At 36.4% G+C, this 12,594-nt stretch overlaps 1 protein-coding gene across 27 annotated transcripts in view; it reads left to right on the plus strand.

Moving 5' to 3' along the window:
• AFDN (afadin, adherens junction formation factor) overlaps window positions 1–12,594 on the plus strand; it is a 181,640-nt gene that overhangs the window by 77,912 nt on the left and 91,134 nt on the right. For 23 of the 27 annotated variants that reach the window (XM_043999451.1, XM_043999453.1, XM_043999474.1 and 20 more), the window contains exons 7-9: window positions 3,829–3,940; window positions 6,107–6,274; window positions 9,116–9,160. In XM_043999451.1, the coding sequence (XP_043855386.1) occupies window positions 3,829–3,940; window positions 6,107–6,274; window positions 9,116–9,160 (325 nt within the window). The remainder of the gene's footprint in view (window positions 1–3,828; window positions 3,941–6,106; window positions 6,275–9,115; window positions 9,161–12,594) is intronic. The other 4 variants (XM_043999464.1, XM_043999473.1, XM_043999468.1 and 1 more) reach the window with 1 other exon arrangement.

Here is a 12,594-nt window from a genome sequence, read left to right on the forward strand (position 1 = left end):
TCTCATAAAGTCACATTTGTTCAGTCCTAATTCTTAGGCAATTATTTTCTTCAGAGAGCTTTTCCATTTTGCTTTTAAAGCTGTTGACTTTTTTCTTATGACTTTCCTGCATCACTCTCATTTTTTCCTCTATTTCTCTTACTTTTTGAGCTCCTCTATGGCCTGAGACCAATTCATATTTTTCTTGGAAGCTTTGGATGTAGGAGCCCTGATGTTGCTATCCTCTTCTGAGGGTGCGCCTCGATCTTCCTTGTCACGAAAGGAACTTTATATGGTCTGCATCTTTCTCCATCTGCTCATCTTGCCCATCTTTTACTTGACTTTTAACTTCTTCTTAAAGTGGCGCACTGCTTCTAGACTGTACTGTCCCAAGTTTCAGGGGGTCCCAGGTGGTACAGTTTAAGGAGAGGCACATTCTACACTTACCTGGCCTGTGCTCTGGGCTGAGAATAACCTCCGGCCTACTTGCTCTTCAACCAGAAAACAAAATTTCTGTTTTGCTGAGTTGATAGCTCCCAGTGTTTGAGATGAGATTCAAAATCAGGTCTTCCTGATTGCAAAATCCCATGCTCTAATCTGCTGCCCTGTTCTCTGCCTAGCTGCCTTTAATATACTTCCCTGTTGGTTGAGACTAGTAACACTACTAAATGTGAATTCAACTCAAACCTCTGGTCACCCATGTGCTGTATGAGGAGTTAGAAAGGGTAAGAGCCAATGCAAATAAAGATAAGGAAGAACAATAGGACCTGTAGAAATATTTTTTAATTGACTAGCCTAATTTGGGGGGCTAAAGCTGACTGGAGGACTAATCTGGGGACTTTTTTACTATTTGGCTGACTTCGTTAATTTAATATGGGCCATTTATAAAGTTCCACCACACTGCTCCCAAACTGATAGACTAAAGATTAAGAAGCCTCTAACTAAATAATCAAAGCAGAGTTTATTTATGAGATACTATTTCAAATTAGGAATACAGGGAAATAAAGTGTACAACCTGACTGCTTTCCTGTGGTCTCTCGCCCTTGCTGTGCTTCGAACTTCTGGAATACAATAAGGGCCTTAGCCGCCTCCGGCTTCAGGGCAAGTTACACTTTCCCTGGTTTGTATTAAGGCCCCTATCCTTGTCAGCCTGGTCTCTCCTTTTCTGAACTCTCCTCCGTCCTTGTCCGGGCTCCCCTCTAGTCAGCCTCTCTCCTAGTCCTTCCTCGAGTCTCCTTCCTCTATTCCGTCTCCTCCATCCGACCCCCCTGAGTCTAACTCCCAGGTCTATATATACCTTTTCTTCTCTCCACTCAAATCTCGGGGCTTCCTTCGCCACCACTGACCAAGCTTATCCGCCAGCCAGGGCTGCGGCTGGTGGTGGGGGCGGGGTGCGCTCCAAGTTTCATGTGCCTCAGCACAGGCTATCCGGGATCTGCTCAGGTCAGAGGGAGCTGGGGGCTTTTTTTTTCCCCCAGCTGTCTGACCTGGCGTCTTGTATAGCCCACGGGGCTTTTTTTGCTCAGCTGAAGCTGAGGAGGAGGGGGAGAGACCCTGAGGGCCTAAGGCTTTCTAATCTCAGCCTAAAGGTAGGGTCCCCAAATCAAAATAAATTTCCACAGACCAAATGAAGCGTTCATAGAAGAGAAGGTCCATGCTAGAGGAGAAACCTTGAGATTGGAGGAGTCAGTTCTCAGGTTATCTGAAAGAGAGGAGAAGATTAACTTTTTTGGGGGAAAACATGTCTACTTTCTGATAGCCTTTTTTTTTTTTTTTTTTTTTTTTTTTGGTGGGGCTATGGGGGTTAAGTGATTTGCCCAGGTCACACAGTTAGTAAGTGTCAAGTGTCTGAGGCCAGATTTGAACTCAGGTACTCCTGAATCTAGGACCAGTGCTTTATCCACTACACCACCTAGCTGCCCCCTAGCCATTAAAAAAAAAAAAACAACTTTAATAATTTTCTTAGTGGGATATTTCTGTTTCTTACATCACTATAGTATCCCATGTATACCCCCGCCTCCCACTCCCCATCCCATAGGAAAGATAATGTCCTTTTTGGAGAAGAAAAGGGGTGGGAGGAAGTGTGAGCACAACTGATCAATACATTGAAACCATGTGCAATGTGTAACTCCTGTGGACCCCCTGTCTTCTTATAACTTTAAATTTGAGTACCATAGGATCTTTATATTTTTGTTACATTTACTTTTGATTCTTTTGGTGTGTTCTTTCCCTTTAAATTGTTGTAGTTAGTATGGATATTTTTTCTTGATTCGGCTTTCTTCACTCTGCATTATTTCATATAGATCTTTAGATGTATTCACCACATTTCTTTACAGCATTTTAATATTAAATTACATTCTTATTCCACAATTTCTTTAGCCATTTTCCAATTGATCAGCATCTACTTTATTTCCAGTTTTTAGCTATCAGATGGATAATGAAAAGAGTGAGAGAAACCCCTTTGGGAAAGGGGTGCAGAAAAAAAATGAAATTATAAAACTAGAAATGGGAATATTAAACAAGAAGATGGGATCAAGGATGAGGGGAAGAGAGTCCATGGCAAAAGGTCCACCTTATTAAAAGAGTTAAAGTAAAAATGTCTTTGGTAAAAAGAGGTCACGAGTGGAAAATTTAAGAAGCTTTGGCCTAAATGATGTCTCCATGCTTTATCATCAGTGCATAATTTCTGTCTTGGAGAAGTTTGATGAGGTCATGGGGATCAGAGAAAATGGCTGGTCTGCCATCTTGTTGGCTCATGTAACCCAGAAAGTCTGTATCTTTATTAGAATAATAAGTACTTTCATAGAGATCAACTTTGAAGGTTTGAGAAAGAAACAAGGAAGTTTTTTGTAAATATTTTGCTAATAACTTCTATAAAGTCACTGACACATACCTGAAATTTATAGTAAGCATTGAATGAAATGAATGAAAAACAATTTATTAAGATCTTACTATGTGTAATTCCAGCTCATTTAACTGATTCTGCTGCTAATTAAGTGGCCTGCCTTGTCAAGAGGCCAGCTTCTTTAACTCAACTCCTTCCATTTCCCTCAGCAAATTACCAATCCCTCAGACAACCCCTCCTTCCAATCCTCAAACTCTGTTGATAAATTCTTTCTTTATTGATTTCAAATTGTCACTTTTAGTTTAAAAAAAAAATCCAGATTCTCCCCAAAATCTCTATATTTATTTCCTCATAATAAGAGAAATAAAAATTGAAACAATTCTTGGGATTTATCTCAGACTCAACACATTGCAAAATATGACCCAAAAAAGGAAAATGACAGTTGTTGGAGTTGAGAATTAGTATTGGTTTCTGGCCAATGTTTTTAAAATAATTCTTTGATTTGGGGGGCAGCTAGGTGGCGCAGTGGATGAAGCACCAGCCCTGGATTTAACCCTCACTATGTGTGTGTATGTGTGTGTGAAAGAGAGAATGATTTGGCTTTTAGTCAGATTTTAACATTGAATTGTAATATTGATGACCATCTGATTTACTTACTTTTTGAGGCCATTACTGCTCTTCACTTTTTTTTTTTAAGTGGGAATTAGGGTTAAGTGACTTGCCCAGGGTCACACAGCTAGTAAGTGTTAAGTGTCTGAGGCCGGATTTGAACTCAGGTACTCCTGACTCCAGGGCCGGTGCTCTATCCACTGTGCCACCTAGCTGCCCCTGCTCTTCACTTTTTAAAGTGAGAAGTGAAATGAGAATCAAATAGTGTGTATTGTTTCCTTTAGTAAGACTCCTGTTTACCAGAAGATAAGCCACACTAAATATAAGATTCTAATTCTTGTCCATTGCAGTTAAGTAATTTTGCTGGTAGATCTTCACAGCTATTTTTCTCATAGGTTATGCTTCCTCCTGGAGCCCAACATTCAGATGAAAAAGGTGCTAAAGAGGTTATCTTGGATGATGATGAATGCCCTCTACAAATCTTCAGGGAATGGCCAAGTGACAAAGGTAAATAAGGTTTTTCTTTTTGCTGTTAGCAGTTTAGTTTGTATTATAAACTATTAAATTACTTTTTATTCTGGACCATGAGGCACTGTTTGGAGGTCCAGAGTGAGGTCACTAGCAGTTGGGGACATCAGTGAAAGCTTAATATAACAGTTGGAGGTGAGTAAGAAGTGAATTCCAGGTTTGGGTAACTGACAGCACATAGGCAGAAAGACAGATGAAGGGTTATGTAAAAGGAGCCAAGAGGGCCACTTTGGCTAGATTGTGGATTATATCCTGTAAAGTTGGTGAGATAGGTGGGGGTCAGGTTGTGCAAGGCTTTAGAATTTAAACAGAAGAATTTATATAGTAGGTGAATACTTGGAATTTTAAGTTCTTTCTCTCATCTGGTATAATGGGGGGGGGTAGGCATGTATAATGTGTTTGGAGTATATCATGTTAATATGATAATAATAGCTAGCCTATGTAGAGCACATTAAGGTTTGCCAAGTGCTTTACATTTTATCTGATTTGACCCTCACAGCAAGCCTGTGCAATTTGTTGTTCAGTCATGTTTGACTCATCATGACCCCATTTGGGGTTTTCTTGGCAAAGAGACTAAAGTGGTTTGCCTTTATAGATAAGGAAACTGAGGCAAGCAGGGTTAAGTGACTTGCTCAGGGTCACACAGCTAGTAAGTGTCTTAGGCCATATTTGAACTCATGAAGATGAGTCTTCCTGACTTCAGGCCTGGCATTCTATCCACTGAGCCACCTAGCTACCCTAAAAATTGTTGTTTCTCTTTGAGAAAGGTGTTATTATTATCCTTATTTAGCAGATGGCAACAACGGAATTGATAGTAAGAGAGTAAGTAACTGGCCCTGGGTCCTGTAGTTGGTAAGCATTTGAGACAGGATTTCAACTCAGACCTTCTTGACTCTGAGCTACCTAGCTGCTATCTATTGTCTTATCTTCTTGGAAACCAGGAATTGAAACAAAGGTAGCCAACAAAGGTATCAAGTCCACAAAGGATATTTGAGTTTCGTGAGTGACCCTTGAAGAAAATGTCCAGAAAAACCTTCTATTACAAATTACATAAAATAATATCATAAGAAAACTGTCTTCTCATAGATTTTCTTTTCTTTTTTCTTTTCTTTTTTTTTTTTTTTTTGCGGGGCAGTGAGGGTTAAGTGACTTGCCCAGGGTCACAAAACTAGTTAGTATCAAGTGTCTGAGGCCAGATTTGAACTCGGGTCCTTCTGAATCCAGGGCCAGTGCTTTTTCCATTGCACCACCTAACCGTTCCCCATAGATTTTCAATAATTCTGAGTTATTCAAAATTGATGACACATTTTGGGAAAACTAAATTATCATATTCTATAATAAAAAAGAACCCAATAGGAGCAGCTAGATGGCGCAGTGGATAAAGCACTGGCTTTGGATTTAGGAGGACCCGAGTTCAAATCTGGTCTCAGACACTTGACACATACTAGCTGTGTGACCCTGGGTAAGTCACTTAACCCTCATTGCCCCACAAAAATAAAGAAAAGAAAAGGAAAAAAGAACCTAATAACATGAATACAAAGACTAGGGTTCCAGTCATGTTCTGCCATTAACTCATTGTGTATAACTTGGGGAGGTCATTATTTAACTAGACTTTAAATTTCCATATAGTTTTGAAATTCTGTGAAATGCTTGAGTGATATTAATGTATTAAAACTAATTAAAGAAATCAGATGACTAATTTTTCTAATTTAACATTTTCCTAGACATATTATTTTTTTGTTTTGTTTTATTTTTGTGGAGCAGTGAGGGTGAAGTGACTTGTCCAGGGTCACACAGCTAGTATCACATGTCTGAGTTGTATTTGCACTCAGGTCCTCCTGAATCCAGGATTGGTGCTTTATCTACTGTGCCACCTAGCTTCCCCATTCCTAGATATATTATTGACTAAGGTTGTTAATTTCATTTTAAATAGTTTAAATATATTAGAACTTGAAAATTGTTTTAAAAGCTCAAACTAACATTTAAAAAATGTAATGTCTAATCAGTGAACGTGATAAATGAAAGTAAAGAGTTTTTCAGTGTGAAGTACTTGGAAAGTTATACTAGGGTTTTTGGACATCAGCTTTCATGGTATATTATCGAGAGTGTTCTAAAACTTAATGAATTTTATACTTTTTCCCCTAGGAATTTTAGTCTTTCAATTGAAGAGGAGGCCACCTGATTATGTCCCAAAGAAATTGAAGAAGCAAATTGATGGAAAACCACTAAAAGGGAAGGAAAGAGCTGACGGGTCTGGCTATGGCTCTTCCCTCCCACCTGAAAAACTGCCCTACTTGGTAGAATTAAGCCCAGGTAAGGGCTCTGACTTACACAAATGTGCTTATCATAACCTTTTCTGTACATTTGCTCAGTCTTTTGACTGTCAAGTTAGTTTTTAATGTGTGTTATATCAAAAGTTGTGTCTATGGGGTCAAACTGAAGTTTTCACAAGAAGATAGTGATGCTTTCTTATTTCTCAGTATTTGTAGGGATTTTGTTGTAATGCATTAAAATAACATTTGTGTGGTACTAGGAAACAGAAGACTATTTCCCATGGATAATTATAGGACATTTATTAAGTCAAATTTTTTGTTGCAAATGCCTACTTGAAAAGTTAATAAAACAGCTTTTTTTTTCAGGCAAACTAAAAAACATATCCAGTATAATTTTTATTTGTATAAATAATTCCTAAAATATGTATAATATTTTGGGTTGAATATAGGTTCTGGGATGTGCAGGAGCCTGTTTTAACTGGTTTGTTAGCGCATGAGACCATTTATGCTTCAGAAATCCACAATTACAAAAAGTCAGGGCTTGATTTATTGTTTTATAGATTATCTAAACTTAAGAAAATGATAGATTAAAATATGTCCTATATTTTGCCCCCCTTTCCCAAGCAAATCTGTTAAATGCTGTTTCCCATTAATAGGCCACATTTAAAAAATAATGTCTTTGAGAGTTAAAGTTGGAAGGGAAAGTCTTTTAGATATTTACTGAAAAATTAAGCTCTTTTGTAAACCTGATTTTATACTAATGGTATTTTGGAAAATATGTGTTCCTTATGTGGATTACTTTGCATTTATCCAATTTATATTTTAAAGAAAAAGTGTTCCCAGTATAGTACTTTTATGAAATGTAGATATTTAGGCCCAAGAAATTGCAATGGAAAGGTCTTGGTTTTTGTTTTTTCTCTTTAATGATCTGCTAGCTATTTTCATGCTCTTCTGCTTACCACTTTAAAAAACTAACACTATGTCACAGGGTTGCTACATGGTTGAAAATTACATTCTCTGTTTTATATGCCTACAATGTAACATATAAATATAGTTGTCATTTTGATACATATATACACATACATAGACACATAAGCATATATGGGCCATTTAACAAAACTTCTTTCTTCCATATTTGGTTCTAAAAGTTTTATTCTAGAAGCACCATGAATTGTTAGTGCTGAATTACTTTTTATATGAAAGCTAACTGAGGCTAAGAACTATGTCTCATGTTCTGGGTTTCATACATTTATTACCAAAGCAGTCTGGATTTGACTGAGTTGTTGATCCAGTATATGGATTCTGTGTTTGATTTGGAAATCTTCTGATGCTAGGTTACTGAATATTTATATATATATATATATAGGATACTGCTTGTTTCCTACTAATAGTTTTAATACATTAGAACCAAAAAGCTAATGTGATATGATTCTGACTGCTCATTTATCATGCTTTTCCTTTGGTACTGTTTTCCCCCAAACCTTATTTCACCTTAGTTTCGTGTCTCTTCCCCCCCCCCCCCCCAAATTAATTAAAGGTATTAGTTTAGAGAGACATACTTATAACCTATATTATTGCTCTAGGCAGTAACTTACACTATCTAGTTTTTTCGTTATGAACAGATTAGGTTTTAAAATATGTGTGTGCACATGTGTGTATATACACACACACATGTGTGGTAATTGATGTTTTGTCCTAAAATTTTTCTTTTAGTAACTTTCATGTTAGTTTGGTTTTATTTGGATTCTTTGAAACTATGCCTGAACATTTCTGTTTGGAGCATACTTTTAAGTCAGCTCTTAATCATCTGAGCTAATAGAGGGGGTATATTTCTGTTTGTCTTTTGGAGTTTTATATATATTTTGTGGAATCACTCTTTATTTCTTTAAAAAACAACCCTTATATTGAAGCTGTTTCTATCTCTAGAGCCTAACCCTGCCCAAGTCCATGTTCATTGTTGACAATGTGCTAATCTAAAACTGGGGGTGGGAGCATTTGACTATGGCCGATTTTAAGAGTGTTTTTATGGTGTGGACAGTTCAGTGTACTGTTTACTACTACTTTAAATATGATCAAAATTTTGGTGCAGCTTAGAATGAACATCTCACTTTAGTGATATTGCTTCCTAGTTCATCAAGTAATAAGATGTATATATGAATACAATCAAGTAAGAAAGTAACTTTTGATGATAATTTCATGTAATATGCTTTGCTACAACTGTAGACTTCCTATACAGGTAGAGGTTTATAACTGCATAGAAAAAACAACTTTCTTTTAAGAAGGAATCACTTGTTGGTCTATTAACCCTTATGATGCTTGCTCCCTTATAAAGCTTCTGAGTTACTACTTTGTTTCCATGAGGCATACGGTCTACTCAGATACATTTAAACGCCTGTGGCCAGATAGAAAATTTAGATTTTGTTTAGGTTTTGTTGCATGGATTAGGTGGGTGGCAGAATAAGGAATTATTTCTCTTCTGGTTTGGGATCAAAATATATTCATTGGACAGCTAACTGTTGAAAAAATAGTAAGAGAACTCTTATGTGATAAACTAACTGTTGCTTTCCTGTATTGCTTAGTGACTGACCAATTGTCTGAGTGTTTGCTTTAATAGCTTGCCTGTTGGTTTCTACAACACCATTAGAAACAGTTCATCCACTGATTTTTTGGAGCACTGTTGTTTCAATCCTTGCAATTCTGAAAATTGGTGGGGGCAAAATGCACTTTTTCATCCTATAAAATTGAATTTAAGTGTTGTCTCACTACAGTTTCACCCTTTCCTGTCTTTTCTTTTTTCTTCCCCCTTCTGCATGTACTGCATGGTATCTGTCCTGCTGATGCTGCCTTCACCTGGGTCCTGTGCATGTGTTCTTAACCCCAGGCAGAAGGAATCACTTTGCCTACTACAGCTATCACACTTATGAAGGTAATTGAATGTTTAATACTACTTTTAACTATATCACTAACCAAAAATCTTGGACAGTGTACTGAAGTGGATAGAAAAAATGTTTTGTAATCACTTTTAGAAGTTAGTTACATGCTTTTTATTTAGCTTTGAGTCATAACTTTTTTATTTTTATCTGACTAGAACTTGATTGGCATCTGTATGTTCTTGGTCAGCTCTCTTAACCATTCTGGACCAATTTGCTCATCCATAAAATGGAGGGGTTGGACTTACTGACTGGTCTGTAAGGTTCCTTCTAGCTCTAGAGTATAATGGAATTTCATTATTCAAAGAGACTGTTTTGCTTCCCAGGGATGATTAGTTAGCTGAGGAGCAAAGTGTTGCAGTGGTTTGAAGGCAATTCTTGTAATCAGAAAAATATTTGGGTTTAGATCCTGCTTTTCTGGTACTTATTAGCTCTGTGACCCTGGGCAAGTCACAAAGTGACTCTTAATTTTCTCATCCATAAAATCAGGGTAACGATGCCTGTTTTACTTATAGGGTTGTGACTCAAACAAGATTGTGTAATGCACTTGGCAAACTTTAATGTGTTATATATAAATGTCACTTGTTTGTTGTAATTAAAGATTTGGGAGCTATCTTATTTGTTACTTACGGAAAATAGAATGTAATAAAGTAATCAGATTAAAGCTATCTTTCCTTAAATTATTCTACTAGAGTTAATATGAGTTATATATTGATTCTTCCAACTGAGTTACCTAAAATGTTTTGGAAGATGGGTGTAGCACTGCCTGCCTACTTTTTAAAGTGTTGTGAGGGAAGCACTTTTAAATTACTTTCTACTTGTGAGTTATGTTTATTTGTTGAAGAAATAATGATCTTTTTAGCTTTTGTGTTTATTGTTTATAAAGGCAAACAAAAAGGCAGTACTTTCATCTGTACTATTCTCACACTTGCTTAAAGTAGCAGTTGGAAAAGTAAATTAAAGACTGGGGAAAGGTTGTCAGAGAACTCGAAGTCCAAGCTAATGGGAGTTGAATGGCAAAGTACTTCTCATAACCTTCCTCTCTTACATCCCTACTTGCTCCCCTTATAATTTCTTTGTAGGAAATAGTTGTTTTACATAATTTGGTGATACAGAATCATTCTCTTTGCTTTTATTTTAAAAGTGCTTTAGACAAATAAGTCTAAGTAGTAGTAGATGGGAAATAATTCGTAAAAGGTGAGTAGCAAATGACTAGCTAGTACTTATTTCTTAGATTATTTCAAGCTTCTTTTGTAAGTTGTCCCCAAATATGAGGATAAGAATATATTTTGTGATTTAAGGAAAGAAAAATATTAACATTAAAATCCATTAGGTCTTGGATTTTAGAATCTGAGCTATTATAAATGAACAAAGTATAGCACTACAGCACTCTGTGGGTTTCTATATTTGAGATAGTAGAAAAAGGAAAGAGAATGGGGAGAAGAAATATTGCGTGTTTCTCTAACTTTACAACTCTTACTGTATGGATCTATGGATTTTAAAGACAGTAGATCATCCTGTCTATTCTAACACCTATTTCACTGGTGAAGTTAAATGATTTTCCCAAGGTTATTTAGGTGGTAGTATTAGAATGTGGACTGGAATCTAAGTTACCTGACTAAAAATTCAAGTATGTATTTTTCTAAAAGCTCACCTTTTACAGGGAATTCCAAGTGAAGAAACTCTTCTACCTTGCCAAGGCAGTTCCACACTTAATCTTCAACTTTAGTTTTAGATAGTAAAAATTCCAAACATCTCAATAGGCGTTTTCATATTATGTCTTCACATTTAAAGTATGTATGTCCCATGTTTTCAACACTTGGTCTACTTTTTCATCTTTATTTTTTTGGTTTTGTTTTTGTGTTGTTTTTTTTTCTGGGGCAATGGGGGTTAAGTGACTTGCCCAGAGTCACACAGCTAGTAAGTGTCAAGTGTCTGAGGCCAGATTTGAACTTAGGTCCTCCTGAATCCAGGGCCAGTGCTTTATCCACTGCGCCACCTAGCCACCCCCATCTTTATTTTTAATGTTTTCTTTATTTTCTCTGTGTGTATTTATGCTTTTGTGTTTGATTTTTTTAGTAGGTTAATTAGTTTAGTAGGTTAATTTTTCCAACAACCTATTTTTATTCAGGAGTCCAGGAAAACTGTTAACAGCCTGAATCTTTGTTCTTTGACCATTAAATCTTGATGACAGTTTCAGTACTTTCTAGGAAAAAAGTCAGACATCAAACCAAAGTCTCCATCTTTTTTTCCATCACAACATTCTGAGATCTTACAATTAAGTTGAGTGCATTCCCACCAGTGATGTCATTTTCAACCCATCCATACCTCCTCATCTTCTGTAACAGTTGTCTATACTATCTTATAAATTCTTTTCAGTAGGCCTTCATAACATGCGTCTTTCTGTTGGTTTCTTAATATGCTGTGGATGCTAGTGCAGCACATACCTGTCTATCCTTCACTGCTACTACTTTAATGATGTGCCTCCATTACATACATGTTTGAAGCCACCTATTATTGGAAGTATATAGAGTTCAGATTTGGCCTCAGACACTTAACCAGCTGTTTGGCCTTGGGCAAGTCTTATTTTGTGGCAGTTTTTTTCATCTGTAAAACGAGCTAGAGAAGTCAAACCACTCCAGTATCTTTGTGAAGAAAACTGCATATGGGATCACAAAGAGTTGGACATAACTGAAAAACAATTTATACCTATGGAAGTGCTTCCATTGTTCTTTGGGTTGCTTCCAATTTTGATTCTTTGGAAATTTTCCATGACTTCCAACCATTTTGAATCACTGGAAGAATATTGTTATTATAAATGTAGTATTTTACTTTCAGGAGAAATTTGGGGGTTTGAAGGCATTCTTTTCCTAAGTACAATCTAGCTTTCTTTTCTTACTCCTGGTCAATTCTGACTTGTTCATTGCGTCTCTTCACTGACTGTCCAAGGCATATGTATAATAAATTGTTTTCACTTTGACTTCTCTTATAGATTTCAGTAACAAAAATAGTTATTGACGAAACTGTAGTGTGTCTTTAAATCTCATTTAAAAATACTGTATACTAGTACTTGATATATTGTACACATTGTCATCTGTAAGTAAGCATCTGGAGGACCTCATTTTCTATAGGGAATCATTTTTATATGTGGACTCTCTGTCTTAGACATCATCTGTAACAATGGCAAACACTTTTTACATGCGTGTATACATAGCTTGGTTTTGTGCCTCACTTGATATTAAATAGAATTATTGAACAGTTATTTCCATTCTCTATCAGAGAATTTTTTTATGATCTTAAGAAATGTAAAGAAAAATCTCCTCACTGACAAATTCTTTTAGGCTGTCTTTTCCTCTGCTCACTCAAATGCTTTTTCATAATTGGTTCAATAAATAAAATGCCACCTTTTGTTCTCTGTATATTCGAGTCG

Source organism: Dromiciops gliroides, chromosome 4 (assembly GCF_019393635.1).
Source record: "Dromiciops gliroides isolate mDroGli1 chromosome 4, mDroGli1.pri, whole genome shotgun sequence".
Classification (NCBI taxonomy): domain Eukaryota; kingdom Metazoa; phylum Chordata; class Mammalia; order Microbiotheria; family Microbiotheriidae; genus Dromiciops; species Dromiciops gliroides.